At 46.0% G+C, this 15,371-nt stretch overlaps 1 protein-coding gene across 2 annotated transcripts in view; it reads left to right on the top strand.

Annotated features, from left to right (window-relative positions):
• RAD54L2 (RAD54 like 2) overlaps positions 1–15,371 on the top strand; it is a 54,486-nt gene that overhangs the window by 26,584 nt on the left and 12,531 nt on the right. Inside the window, exons 2-10 of one of the 2 annotated variants that reach the window (XM_065407885.1) lie at positions 3,735–3,933; positions 5,478–5,617; positions 8,035–8,169; positions 8,532–8,767; positions 9,549–9,731; positions 10,041–10,174; positions 11,479–11,675; positions 12,674–13,016; positions 14,242–14,419. In XM_065407885.1, coding sequence (XP_065263957.1) covers positions 3,735–3,933; positions 5,478–5,617; positions 8,035–8,169; positions 8,532–8,767; positions 9,549–9,731; positions 10,041–10,174; positions 11,479–11,675; positions 12,674–13,016; positions 14,242–14,419 — 1,745 coding nt within the window. The remainder of the gene's footprint in view (positions 1–3,734; positions 3,934–5,477; positions 5,618–8,034; positions 8,170–8,531; positions 8,768–9,548; positions 9,732–10,040; positions 10,175–11,478; positions 11,676–12,673; positions 13,017–14,241; positions 14,420–15,371) is intronic. The other variant, XM_065407886.1, reaches the window with a different exon arrangement.

Raw genomic sequence — 15,371 nt, 5'->3', positions numbered from 1 at the left:
AACTAGAGCCATGTTGTAACCAGGTCTCTTGACTTAATTGTTAGTGTAGAAGGGCCGTTGTGCCTCCATCTACGCTAGCCTTTAGCTGAATGAGTAAACAATTGGTGACATAACTATTATTTATTTGTGTTAATACAAGTGATAGCACTTAGGATCCCCAGTCACGGACTGGGACCTGGTTGTGCCAGATGCTGTACAAACACGCAACAAAAAGATGGTCCTTGTCCAAAAGTGTTTACAGTCTAGTTGGTTCTAAATGTGGTTTGTGTTGACACGCAGCACATTGGATACATGGTTAGTAACCACAGAAGCTAAACCAGATTCATCCTTGCCAGCTGCCCGAGCTGGCACATGACTATTGTCGTGTATCCAGGTTGTAACTCTGTTGTTTAGCTAAGACCCCCAAACTATGCCAGTGCAGCCAGTTTGGCTGGTGGCCCTTCCTCCAGAACCCTGGGTGGGTAGGATTATCCAGTGTGCAGTGCTGCACATATTGCTGGTGGCACTCCCTTGGCTGAGGCAGTATGGAATAACTGCCCAGACTTTCCCAGAGGGCACTGATGGTGTAAACATGGTTAGGCAGCTGGGGATGTGCAAACATGGTTGACAAATTGTTACATTGTGAAAAAAGCTGCTTATTGAAGCTGTGTCAGGTTAGCAGTTCAATTGAATGTGTAGTGGGAGCAGTGCTGCTGTAACGTTCCTTCACTCCCTCTGTCACAAAGAGAAAAAGTGTTACTAGTGCAAGACTGATGGGAGATCAGTGTTTAGCACAAGATTTAAACTGTGTCTACAGTAGGGAATTTAACAAAATAAACCCCACTGGTTCTAATGTCAGCTCAGCTGCACAGGTGTTAGAGCCACTGGGAGTTGTAGCCTAGACAAGATTCCAGTATCTTCTGGTGGTTTAAGTGTGTGTTAAGCCTACTGAAAAGGAGCTTTATTTAACATAGTGGTAAAAATGCACCCAGCCATGGGAACCTTGCTACACAATGGCTCCCACTGGTTCTAATACCACTTCAGCTGAACCAATGAGATTTTTTGATCCGTCCCTAATGTGGACGAGATGTTATTGTCCAGATGGGTATATACGATGTGTGTTGTCAGACTGCAGTCCTCATCTTAGGAATTGTATACACAGGGCAAACAACTGTGTTTAACTATTAAATGAAATATGGTTATGGTTGAACAAGGTTCTAGCTTGACAAGTTATGTTTTGTTTGAACAGGGACAAACCATTTTATCAGAGTTGAATTTCATATTCTTGCTCAGGTAAGAGTGTTGTTTTTTTTTTAAATTCTGGGCACAGCTGTGTGTCACCTAATGTGTTAAATATGGTTTGTCGCAAATATAGAAGAGAGGAAGGAAAATACATGCAGAAAAGTAAGTATGCAGAGAGACTGAAAGACAGATGGGGAAACATGTATTGGAGACAGCTCCACCCTCCTCTGTGTAGATTCTGAATTGTGTTTGCCCTGCAGTACCCTCTACTGGTATTCTGCTGGAGAATGGTCAGTGCAAAGGGAAGAACCAGTGCTGCATCAGTAATTGCCAGGGGGCAGAAAGAGAGATGGTTCCCTCTCCAAAATGAACATGACTTTGTTTCCTCTCTAATTGTGTCCAGGTCTCAAAGGCTCAGGGGTAGGATGGCAGCAGGGAAACCAATGGCTTTGTTTGGCTCTGGGAAAGTTGCTGGTTTAATGACTCATCCTGTAGAATGTGGTCACGTTGCTGCTGTTGCTGTTTCCCTTTGCCCTATTTTATCCAATCTTTTGATCTAGTTATATAATTGTGAATCAAGACCAAGCAATGTTAAAGACCTGTGGGTAATGTGACCAAGCTGCATCTTTACTCAAACGGCAGAGCTCTTATCTGGGAAGCCCAGGAAACTGGATTCTTTTCTGAGCGCCGATTTCTCCCTGTAAATGAATATAATGCATGGTCTGTGAGCCTGTTTTGTTTAGGGAGGCATGTTGTAGTATTAGACTCTAAAGCCTTGTCTATGCTAGAAAACCCACCAGGTTCATAACACTGAAATCAGTTTGTCTATGTCTACATTTGTAGCAAAACAGTGTTCCTCGTTCAGCACAGGGTAAACTGTACCTGTTGCTGGCATCTGTTGCTGATAACCATTCTTCTAACGTAGACAAGGCTTAATGGTATGGATGTGCATAGAAAATGGCCCATTCTGTGGCTCAGGATCTGCTGTGTTCAGAAGTCCTGCATTAATTCTGATTTAGATTGGGGGCAAATGCAAATAGTTCTGGGAGATGTCTAACGGAATCTCTGCTGGACTGAGCTTGCAGTTCTGTTCACTTTGCTCAGCTAGCAAAATACTGTTCTTGGGACCCCAGCTTTGAGGGGAAGAAATTGGTGGCAAGACTAATGTAATTGGTGTGTTAATGTGGCAGCCTCTAGTGGCATCTGTGTGCATGAGTGGTACTCTTCGTTACCGCAGCCATCTCTCCTTCTGCATAGAATCATAGAATATCAGGGTTGGAAGGGACCTCAGGAGGTCATCTAGTCCAACCCCCTGCTCAAAGCAGGACCAATCCCCAGACAGATTTTTTGACCCAGATGCCTACATGGCGCCGTCAAGGATTGAACTCACAACCCTGGGTTTAGCAGGCCAGTGCTCTCCTTTCAGAGGGGACTCCACTAGTTTCCAGAGATGCTGGTATCACTGACATATTGCCTGTTTTCCTCTTTCTTGTCACAATCTCCCCCCCCCCCCCCTTATCTATTTCAAAGGCAGACCCTTGCCCAGTCATTGTAGTTCTCTGATTTAACTCTTTGTATAGGAGGAGCAGAGTTGATCCTGAGATGGGGTGCAGGTTATCCCTCTGCTGTTAAAATTGGACAGCAGTTTTCATGGAATGCTGGACCATTTTCCTTTTACAAAGCTTGTTGGAACTTCCCTCCACAGCATCCCCTGGCAACGAGTTCCTCTTGGAAGGCCAAACGTATAACGGGGTTCAAAAAAGGATTAGATAAGTTAATGGAGGATAGGTCCATCAATGGCTATAAGTCAAGGTGGTCAGGGATGCAACCTCCATGCTCCGGGTGTCCCAAAATCTCTGCCTGATGCTGGGGCTGGATAACGGAATGAATTACTCGATAATTGCCCTGTTCTGTTCTTTCCCTCTGAAGCGTCTGGCACTGGCCACTGTCAGAAGACAGGATACTGGGTTAGATGGACCATGGGTCTAACCTAATATGGCCATTCTTATGTTCTTATAGCCTTAGTAGCACGCATCTAACACACATTGACTTTTAGCGGCATCTAGACTTGTAGGTTGCCCAAATGCAGTATAAATGGTTATGGGCTACTTTTCGCTCCCTCTCCTAATCAATACTAATTCTGGCTGCTAGAAGGAAGTGAAGTCTCAAACCAGAAAACATTGTGCCTGAGTTAGAATCTGTTCACTTTGTTTTCATGTTAGGGCCCTAGAGTTTTTTTTTCTCTCTGGCTCTGTTTTTAGTGGTGCGGCCTTTTCTTTCACAGGAGACAGACACAGACCTGGGAACTTTAACACTGTATTCAGTAGCATCTTCAGTGCAGAAAGGTCAGTTCACAATTTTGGCCTTCAAAGAAACATACAACCAAATGAACCAGAAGAGGGATGAATGATTCCAGTTGGTCTTTGAGCTCCGTCTGGGGTTAGCAGGTGTGTAAAAACTGACTGACAGCATGGGATGGTTGTTTACAATTTGTTCTTGCTCTGTCTTTTCAGACCAGCTCCAGGAAGATGTATTCAGCAGTGACCATGTTCAGCATGGGGAGGATGGGGAATGGCAACGCTCTACTTCAACTACCTCATCTCAGAGCGAGCGGGCGGAGCGACTCTTGCAGAACCAGCACAAGAGCCTGGCCTCTGAGGACACCAAAAAGAAGAGGGCTCAGAAACCTTCTCACATGAGGAGGAACATAAGGTGGGCAGCAATAGAATTGGGAAGGGCAGAGGGTCCCACAGTCTTAATGGGGGAAAGTGGAGTCTATTCAGTTGAATTTGTATTGCTTCTAGGCTTTTTCCAACAGCTTCTGTAGCAAACCAGACAATCTCTTAAAACCAAAGCATTTTACCTGTGGCGGGGTGCAAGTAAACTGTTTGAGATCTCAGAAAATTAACATGTTCAGCTCCACAGCAGCAAATATATGAAATTAGCAAAATAATTCACAGATAGGTTTTAAAACCAAATACATGAAAATCAGTTCCACCATTACATTCTAATCAATGCCTGAATTCAGGGTCTCTCTCTCTTCTGCTAGAGCTGATGATATTGTAAGTAGCCTAAAATAAATCCTTTCCCTGCACTACTTTAGGTGTTCATTTGCAAGAAAGCTCAGGGCACAGCCAGTGACTAAAAAGTTGAAAATCAGTTTCTCCTTCATTTTACATTGTAGTAATTTGAGATTTTTTTAGATCCCCTCCTATATTCTGTGACAGGATGTAGGGCTGTAAGAAGTTTGCGATAACATTTATTTACAGGGAACTAGATGTCTCAGAGGAGTCATAATGGAATGTGGAGCCTTACACCAGCTGATGGCGGTTTGATGCCCCTTGTGTGAAAAGAATTAGTGGTCTTGATCTGGTTCACATAGCAATTAGTACTAATTAGCCCTCTTGTTGGCAGGTTCAACCCAAGGAACAATAGTTTAGTGGGCCCTGGATACCAAGATATATCCTTACTCATAGAGGAGGAGGTTCCTACATTTGAGGGCTAGAGTGAATTGGCAGGGCAGGGTGGGGAAGTCTTGGACTGCCACTGTTCAGACTATACCTATATTCTGGATAGAGGAATTCAGTCTTCAGAGCTGCAAATCTCACACCTTTCACATTAATCTGAAAGGGAAAAAAATGGAACTTTCCAAAACTCATGGGATTACCTGTAAAGTGGTGTATTTAAATTAACCCCTAAGCATATTTGGAATGCATGTGGGGTCATGGTTCCTGGAAAGAACCAGGAGAATAGGAAAGTGACTTGAAAGTACTTATTTCCTCTTTTGCTGTTGAAGGCTTTTAGACAGGTGCTTTGTCTCCTAACAAATTTCCCTGATGTTGTGCCATTGCTGCTGTACGTGGACTCTAATACCATAGAAATAAATAACATATATATCCTCTGCTGTTTACAGAAAGATCCTTTCAAGTTTACTGCTACTAGGCATCTCAGCATAGACACACACTTGTCCACTCACCTTTTCCATCCATCCAACATTTTGCTCCTGTCAAACACGAGCCCTTTCCTCATACAACAGTAGCAGTTACAGGCAGTTAAAAAAGGGAGCAGCCTTCCCTAAAATTGTAGTTGTCATGCTATGGCTTTTGGCTATGATGTCCTTTGTCTGTGTAGCTTATGTTCTTTTTGGAGCTTGTCATTCCTCTCGTGGGTCGGCTGTGAAACCATCCAAGTTATTTAGGATAGACTGTTTCTGGGTGTAATGAAATAACATTTTCTGTGTTTGCCCATGTGCTCAGAAAGCTGCTGCGGGAGGATCAGCTTGAGGCTGTGACAAAAGCAGCCCAGCTGGAAGAGTTGGAGAGAAGGAAAAGGCTGGAGCAGCAGCGAAAGGATTATCCGGCAGCCATCCCCACTGTACCGCTAGAGTTCCTTCCAGGTAAATAGAGAGGGGCGTTCACTAAAGCAAGTTTTAAGGGTAGCAGCTGAAGAGGAGCAGAAAGTGGTACTCTCCCTAGCCCAGGGGTGGGCAAACTATGGGCATCCGGCCCATCAGACCTTTCCAGCCCTTAAGCTCCCGCTGGGGAGTGGGGTTGGGGGCTTGCCCCGCTCCTGCTCTACAGACAGGGAGCAAGGTCGGGGGGCTTGCCCCACTCAGTGAATGCCGTGGCTCCACGCAGCTTCTGGGAAGCATTGGCATGTCCCCCCTCCGGCTCCTGCACATAGGGGCAGCCAGGGGGCTCCACACGCGGCCCCCGCCCCAGCTGCTGGCTCTGTAGCGCCCATTGGCCGGAAACAGTGGCCAATGGGAGCTGCAGGGGTGGCGCGTGCAAACGGGGCAGCTCGCAGAGCCAGCTGGCCGCATCTCCATGTAGGAGCCGGAAGGGGGACATGCCGCTTCTTCCGGGAGCTGCGAGAGGTAAGCGCCGCCCAGAGCCTACACCTCTGACCTCCTCCCACACCCCAACCCCCTGTCCCAGCCGTGATCCCCCTCCCGCACTCCGAACCCCTTAGCCCCAGCCCCCTCCCAAACCCATCCTGAACCCCTCATTTCTGGCCCCACCCTGGAACCTGCACCCCCAGTCTAGAGCCCGTACCCCCTCCAACACCCCAACCCCTTACCTCAGCCTGGAGTCCCTCCCCATACTCTGAACCTCTTTGCTCCACCCCCAACCCAGAGCCCCCTCCCTCACCTGAACTCCTCATTTCTGGCCGCACTCCCAGCCGGAGCCCTCACCCCCTCCTGCACCCCAACCCTCAATTTTGTGAACATTCATGGCCTGGCATACAATTTCCATACCCAGATGTGGCCCTTACGCCAGAAAGTTTGCCCACCCCTGCCCCAGTCCCACACTCAAACCAAAGTCTGTGTTTTGACATGTCAAAACAAAACATCACTCTGAGTAGTTGGTGCAAATGCTCACACTTCTTTCTTTCATGTTTTGACCAGCAGTGAAATACTGGACAATATAGACATTTAAATTTGAACAGCTAGGCTTCAGAGTCAACACCCATTGAAATGAATGAGGCAGTTCACACCTCTCAGAGCTATTTTTCCAGGCTGTCTGCAGACCCATGGATACAACATTGTATTAGTTATGCTCTCTTCACATTTTAAAAATGTTTTTCACAAACATAAAGACTTAAGAGTAACCACAAGATTGCAGTGCCGGGAAATGGGGCCAGCTGTGGTCACCTTTTAGCCCCCAAGCCTAAGCACTTGTGCTTTCTCTACAGGATGTAGTGCAAAGTAAGGAAAAGGGAACTTTATTCTCCTTGTTATATGGTACTGGATGGTTAAAAGATGATCCTGTTTTTCTCAGCTTTTGGAACAAAATGGGCTTTGGAGTCTCAGGGCTTGACTACACTTGCGAGTTACAGCGCAATAAAGGAGCCCCGGGCGCCCTAGCTCACTCCCCGTCCACACTGGCAAGGCACGTAGAGCGCTCTGATTCCGCGGCTACAGCGCTGCTGGTACTCCACCTCAGTGAGAGGAATAACGTTTGCTGCGCCTTGGCTACAACGCCCGGGCATCAGTGTGAACGAGGTGTTGGGTTATTGTGCTCTGATCGGCCTCCGAAAACGTCCCATAATCCCCTTAAGTCAAGTGGCCACTCTTGTCATTGTTTTGAACTCCTGTAGGAATGCGGAAATACCCTTTCAAAGCTCCGTTTCTGCCAGCCGGCATGCAAGCCATTAGTGTGGAATGCTGTGAGTGAGAGGGGCAGGAGGGCAGGAAAGGGGGTCTGCTGCTGTCTGAACTTACAAGACAACATGCTGACATGCTCTCAGCCCCCCAAAACCCCACTCTCCCCCCACATACACACAGCACACTCCCTGTCACACTCCACCCCACCCCCCCATTTGAAAAGCACGTTGCAGTCACTTGCACGCTGGGATAGCTGCCCATAATGCATTGTTCCCAGTGCCTCTGCAAGTGCCGCAAATGTGGCCATGCCAGTGCACAAGCAGTTGTCAGTGTGGACAGACTGCAGCACTTTCCCTACTGCACTCTCTGAAGGCGGGTTTAACTCACTGCGCTCTACATCTGCAAGTGTAGCCATGCCCTCAGTGAGGAATATACTCCACACATGGCTTATAATAGGGAACTTCCCAACAATGGGAATCTTGTTTAGACAGAAGCATTGAGCACATTGAGGTGGGGAAAAGGAGATGAAATGACCCTCTAAGCTGAGACATAGCAGTAGGTTAAACAGCAAGAGTTGATTATGGAAAATCCCAGGACTGATTGACTGGAGCAAGTGTAGAAGGGAATGTTGACTTAACTCCGAACAGTTTTGTATCTTTCCTGATTATTATTAGTATTGCTAACTATTGTTTACTATTTTTGTGTAGAAGAAATAGTTTTAAGAACAGCGGAGGCCACTCAGCTTCCACCTCAGGTCCTAGCTGAGGAAGTGATCTGCTTGGATAGCACCAGCAGTGGCAGTGAAGATGACACGAAAGGCATACTACATAGCATTAAAGATGGTAAGGTTCACAACCAACCTGTCACACATCCCTGTATCTTCCAGATGGTCCCATTTACCCAGTTGCATCCAGCCAGATCTCCCACAAAGCTGTCTATCTTCAGATTTTATGTATCTAAAGGTTTTTTATGAATGTAGTGCTGATTCTGGTAGTCCCACTCCCAAATTGTCCTTAATTAACCTTTCCAAAATGAGCCGAAGCACCTTGGGCCAAGCATTGGCTACAAACTGTATTTGAATATTCAAATTTGCATTTGAAATTGGTATTTTTGAGTCCTTTGCTGAAAATTAACAGAATTTGACTCCTGTCTACAAGTCCAGTGAAAAGTTAACACCCCCTTCCCCCCTTTGGCTCTTTCACAGAAGTAATCGAATTGAGTTCAGGAGAGGATGAGGCCCTCCAGATTGTGGACAGCAGTGACTCTGCCAACGAGGGGGAAGATGGGGATGGTACTGAAGAGAGCAGTGGCTCTCATGTGAATGACGCCTTAAATCAGTCGGATTCTCTGGGGCAGGTCATTGTCAACATCAACCATCCACCCAATGAAGAGGACATTTTCCTGGCTCCGCAGCTTGCACGGGCAGTAAAGCCTCACCAGGTACAGGAAGTCGAGGCCCAGAACACACAAGGACTTCAGCAAAACCTCCTCCTTATCCCAGGAGCTGAAATCCATGCTGTTGGTGTCATGTGGGTTGATGGTTTGCTATAGTGATGTTATTGGCAGAGCTGCTGCCCTGAAGCTTGTGGCCAGGATTTGTGGCAGTGCCCAGTGCAGACAGTTAAACGATGGAGAGAAATTAAAGGAGATCCTGAGCCCCATATTTCTTTGACTATTATTATCTGATAAGCAGGCTCTTGACATCTTAGTCCTAGAGCCTGTGCAGTTACGTTGTCAAAATATGTAGAAATACAAATATTTTCACGTTTATAACTTCATTGTTTGTAAATCAAATTCCTTCAAGTGTCAAATGCAAAGTATTTAGAATTATTAGAGTAGCGTGATGCCCGGAAAAGTTTCAAAACCAAATATTATGACATTGTATTGATAGAGATTTTTCCCCTCTACCTCATGCTTGGATGAGCATTATTTTATCAAATTATTTAAGAACAAAAAAAACCAACCCAAAGACTGTAGGTCATGCTGGCTCCATGAGCAAATGCACAAGCATAAGAATGACCAGGATCATCTTTTCAGAAAGTTTTTTATAAGGAATTCTATTGAGTCCTTGTAACTGAAAATACTGCAATGAATCTTTAATTTCCCCTTGTGTATTTATATGCCATATAAACTCATACAGTGTATATGTCAATCTGTAGCTACATCTCCATTTTGTTGTTTTCCATCGCTTCTTTGGCAACTCTTCCATTATTTTCTCTAGATTGGTGGGATCCGGTTCCTGTATGATAATCTGGTGGAATCCCTGGAGAGATTTAAAAGCAGCAGTGGGTTTGGGTGTATCTTGGCCCATAGCATGGGGCTGGGCAAGACCATCCAGGTCATCTCTTTCTTGGATGTACTTTTCCGGCACACGGAGGCAAAGACTGTCCTTGCCATTGTACCTGTAAGTAACCTGTGTGAAGCAGTGTCAAGTCCACCAATTTAGACTTGCTTTTTTTATTGTTGTGGGGAGATGGATGGATTGGTCCTTTATACCTTAGAGAGAGCCCTCAGGTACCCTCACTCCCATTTTCACTGCTTTCATTCCTCCCATCCTTGAGATTTTGTGTCATGGCCCATTCTTTCTAGCTGAGGACAGCTGGATGTGATTCCCAGGCCCCAGTTAACTTTGAGTTCTAAATGCTAGGTGACTGAATTTTGTGGTCTGAGAACTACTTTCTCAGTCCTTTGGGTGCATTTTTTTCCTCCCTAGGTAAACACTCTCCAGAACTGGCTGGCAGAATTCAACATGTGGCTCCCCGCACCTGAAACCCTCCCTGCTGACTATAACCCAAAAGAAATTCAGCCACGCTTCTTCAAAGTCCATATCCTGAATGATGAACACAAGTAGGTGCCATGAATGCCCCTCCTGAGCAATTAATCTGCTTCTCATGGAGTTGTATTATCAGTGTCTCTGTAGCACTGCTGCAGTCTGTTCATTTGTTCTGATTCCATGCTCTGTCCTTTTAGTTTCTCTCCCTCTGTACGTCTGCAGTATATGCACTTGCGTGAGGATTTCAGTACATCGAAAAGGTGCATCTTTTAATGAGGGGTTAGATTTCTCTCATTCCTTATTTATACTCTTCTCCATCATGGTTGTCAACTCAGCTCTACGTTTCCCCTCATGCATTGCGATGAGAAAATTCAAATGCCAGACCTTGTGCTATGTATGGATTGGCCAGTAGGGAGTGCATTGTTTTGTCTGTGGTGGGTACTTTCCTCCACCCTCTTGGCCCATATGCATGATTGCTATTGAATCTTCTATTTGGCTTTTCCGGGAATTTTCACTTTCCTCTCTGATTCCTTCTTGCAGACATTTTAACTATTACTCAGTTTTGCTGTGCCTGAGGGCTTCTAAGTGAGTTAGCATTCCTACACAGAAGGGAGAGATCATGTAAGGCAGAGTATTGTCCTTTTCATCTTACACAGTGTGTATTTTTGGCTGCTGCAGCTCTGCTTGACTCTTGGTCATTTTGTCTCATGCAATCTGGTGAGATTTATATTAATCTCAGGGCACTCATAGTTCACTTGGCATTTACACATACTTGGCCGCTGAGGTCCTCACCTCACGGGAGGAATATACTTCCTATTCAATTGTTATTATTTCGAGCCTCTTATGTGCATCTCATATTGGATTGGGGATTACCATGCTCTGGTGTATGGGAAAGGTGGAGTGGACAGCCTCGTATCTGAGCCTGTCCTTAATATTGGTGGGAGGGAAAGGAAATAATTCACCTAACTCTCAGATTGCTGGATAGGTGTGTGATAAGTAGTAGAGTAAGACAGCCACATACATCAGCACCTCATGCAAACTTGTGCTTTGGAGAGGTCTCTTTCCTAACACTTCCCATAAGAGGATTCCATTGCTCTGTGAAATCTGATTTAGGTTCATATACAGCAAACTTCTTCATGAGGCCACTAACATCCTGTAATGGTTCACCTTTCTCCACCATGTTACCCTCAGTGTGCTGGAAGCTTCTACAAGATCTTCATGTAAAAGGGCTTCATTGCACTTGTCTGCTGGTTTGGTCTGATCCCAGCATATGTTTTAAGTCGTTTGAAAAGGTCCTTTCCTTTAGCGGGCATCCGTTTCAGAGAGTTCAGATGTATCCAAGGAAGAGGTCTCATTTTTTGTGCGTTTGTTTTTCTAGGACGACGGCTGCCCGTGCAAAGGTGGTGACTGACTGGGTGACGGATGGTGGGGTGCTGCTGATGGGCTATGAGATGTACCGTCTCCTCTCACTGAAGAAGTCCTTTGCCACTGGCAGGAAGAAGAAAACAAAGAAACAAACTGGCCCTGTCATTATCGACTTAGATGAGGAGGACCGGCAGCAGGAGCTTCTGAAAGGTGAGAGGCGAGTCTTGCTGGGAAATAACCTCCTCTCTACAGAATTGCAGCTGGGAGATTCTGCTAAAGCCGGCTGGCTCCATGAGCAAATGGTCACTTGGCAGCAGAAAATAGTTAGTTTATTGTACATAGGTACCAACGTCAGAGGTGGTTATCTTTAACACAGTCAATATATTTGCTAACAGCTTATTCGTGTGTAGGTTCTGAATGAATTCAGTGCTAGCAAAAGATGCAGGAGCGACTCAGCTAGAAACTGAAGTCCCCCAATTTTTATGCAGAGCAGGTGCAGAATAGATAGCTGCCTATCAGCATCACTGATCTGAACCAACCCTATTCTAGAAGGATCATTCTTGGAATTAGAAAGGTGTTCATACCCATTCAATCTTTGATTTCTCCTCTGAGGATGCAAATAAAGGAGCCAATGAGTACGTTTTGCTAGTGAAAGATGTGTACAAGAAGGACCACTAGGAACTAGACTGAGACTCCCAACTTGCTTCGCCTAGGCCACTGAATAAACATCAGGTGACAGTGACTCGGGTGACTACCAACCTAGGCCAGATTGGAGCTGATGGCCCTGTAGCCCTTTCCCAATTCCCAGAGCCATCCTGGCTCCCTGCAAAAAATTAGTTTTAGAGAGCCAAGGTGGGTGAACTAATATCTTTTATTGGACCAGCTTCTGTTGGTGAGAGAGACAAGCTTTTCAGCTTACACAGAGCTCTTCCTCAGTCTCAATCCTGCTGTCTAATATCCTTCAGGTCTGAAGAAGAGATCTGTGTAAGCTTGCAAGGTTGTCTCTCACCAACAGGAGCTGGGCTAGTAAAAGGTATTACCTCACCCACCTTGTCTCTCTCATATCCTGGGACCAGGCCAGCTGCAATAACACTACAAACAACTAGTATTTTTTTCAACTTTCATAATTACTCATTTTTCCTTCTGGAGAGCTACGTGAAGCAGGAACATCAGCTGACCAAGTAACTCTCAATGTTCCTTTCCCTTAGGGATCGAGAAGGCTTTATCCCGCCCTGGCCCAGATGTAGTTATCTGTGATGAGGGACACAGGATAAAGAACTGCCATGCCAGCACCTCCCAGGCCCTGAAGAACATCCGCTCCAGGCGGCGGGTGGTACTGACAGGCTACCCGCTCCAGAACAACCTGATTGAGTACTGGTGCATGGTAGACTTTGTCCGTCCTGACTTCTTGGGTACGCGGCAGGAGTTCAGCAACATGTTTGAGCGCCCCATCCTGAACGGGCAGTGTATTGACAGTACGCCGCAGGATGTCCGTCTCATGAGGTACCGCAGTCATGTCCTGCATAGTCTGCTGGAGGGGTTTGTGCAGAGGTGAGTCCACATCAAGTGTTCAGTAATGTAGTCTGTGCAGTCAGCTCCTTGATCATAGTTTAGCCACATTGATTGAGGAGTGTATTCATTACAGCAATTCCTATTGTCTTCCTGAGCTTGATTTTTACCCTGGATTCCCTGTTGTCCTTTAAGGAGATTGTAGACATACAGGAGAAATCTTAGGGCTGGTCCACACTACCCGCCTAATTCGGCGGGTAGAGATCGATCTTCTGGGATCGATTTATCGCGTCTCATCTGGACGCGATAGATCGATCCCAGAAGCGCTCCCCCGTCGACTGCGGAACTCCTGCTCGCCGAGAGGAGGAAGCGCTGTCGACGGGGGAGCCTGCCTGCGCCGCGTGGACCCGAAGTAAGTACTTTTAGTTCGATATAGGAAACGTCGACTTCAGCTACGCTATTCTCGTAGCTGAAGTTGCGTTTCCTATATCGATCCCCCGCCCCAGTGTGGACCAGCCCTTAGAGAGGACCCCAGAGTTAGCACCTGCATGTTTCTCTCAAAAGCACTTTGTCTGGTTTAGCCTGTCAGTTAAGAAGTGATCTTTGGGGGCTTCTCCCTGACTTAGTGGCAGGTGTAAAGTTGTCAGTACTGTCCTGTGGGACTGGTAGAGGGAGCACGTGCAGATGGAGGGCAGCACAGTGCTCCCTAACTTCCTTTAGACGTATTAGTAGGTGATTGGTAGGTGCATTTCTGTATCGTCTTCCATCCAAGTATCTGAAAGCATTTTACAAACCCCAAACAATGTAAGCATCACAGTACTCTTACGGGGGAGAGGAGAGGGGGGACTAGAAATCCTCCCCATTTTACAGATGAGGACCCAGAGGCACAGAAGGAGTAAGTGACGTGGCCTGAGCAAGTCATTGGCGAAGACAGAAATAGACACCAGGTCTCTTAATTTCCAGTGCAGCGTTTCAGCCACAAGCGCATCCTTCCTGATTTAGCACCACGGTTAGCAAGACCTTCATCCCCTTTCTTAACACTATCCTGGGGTATTATAATGCTTGCTGTTTTGGTAATAGAGCTTACTGTACTTTTTATTTGGCTTCAGTTGTAATGTCTTCTGAGTGTCCTGCATTAGAAACACTCACAACTGGAGTTCCTTCTCTTTGCTGTCATCAGAAATCTTACCCTGAAGGCAGCCCCTGAGACGCTAGCCCTGAACATTCTTTCTCTCTTCTGATCTTCCTTTCTTGATTGCTTCTGTAGGAGAGGCCATAACGTACTAAAGGCTCAGCTTCCCTATAAAGAAGAACATGTCATTCTGGTACGTCTGTCAAAAATCCAACGGGCTCTCTACACAGAGTTCATGAACCGGTTCCGGGATGCAGGCAACAGTGGCTGGCTGGGATTGAACCCACTCAAGGCTTTCTGCGTCTGTTGTAAGGTGGGTATTGGCAAGAGAGTAGCTTCTCCTGCAGTATACAGGGAAAGGGTAGGAGTCTGTGTCAAAATATTGGCAAGAAGAGTGATGTAGATATAGTATAAGTGCAGTATCTTGGTGCATCTTAAGCAATAGTGTGCAAGTCCCTGTGCATGATGTAATATAGTCTCCTGATACTATCATTATCACAGGGGGAGGGATAGCTCAGTGGTTTGAACATTGGCCTGCTAAACCCAGGGTTGTGAGTTCAATCCTTGAGGAGGCCATTTAGGGGTCTGGGGCAAAAATCTCAGGGGATTGGTCCTGCTTTGAGCAGGGGGTTGGACTAGATGACCTCCTGAGGTCCCTTCCAGCCCTGATATTCTATGATTATTCCCATGTTAAAGATGGGGAACTGAGTCACTTTAATTGACCTGCCCAAGTTCATGCAAACAGTCTGTGGCAGAGCCAGGAACTGAACCCAGATGATCCAAGTCCCAGCCTTTAATAGCAAGACAATCCTTCGTTTCCCAGAGCGCCAACAACATGCTGCATACTTTGTGTTCGCAAACACATGTGTGTGCCTTGTGTATGTTCATTCATCAGTCACCAAACAGAGGAGCTTTAAGATAATTAAAATTAGTAACATGTCTTGGTTGAAACAGCGTATACCTTGTGCTGTGACAAAATCATACTTTACTTTTTACTTGTTGACCGGAATCTGCTTAGCTTCTATAGCAGGCAAAGTTTCAGTCCACGCTAGTCAACTACAGAGGACTTCAGACTACACAGGCAGAGTCCCTGGTATTAAATATTCTAATGCGGTGAGACCTGCTTAATTTGTGGTGCTTTACAAACTCTCTTTCAGCTGAATTTGGAGGGGAATAATTAGATTAACAAATCGCTGGTGCATTCCTGCAGGGGAATTAGCATTTGACTGCATGTGAGGTGCTGTAAATCCACAAGTGCCTTGGTT

Source organism: Emys orbicularis, chromosome 7 (assembly GCF_028017835.1).
Source record: "Emys orbicularis isolate rEmyOrb1 chromosome 7, rEmyOrb1.hap1, whole genome shotgun sequence".
In the NCBI taxonomy this organism is placed as follows: Eukaryota; Metazoa; Chordata; order Testudines; family Emydidae; genus Emys; species Emys orbicularis.
The sequence above is the reverse complement of the archived record's forward strand: the minus strand, read 5'-3'. Positions and strand labels throughout refer to the sequence as shown.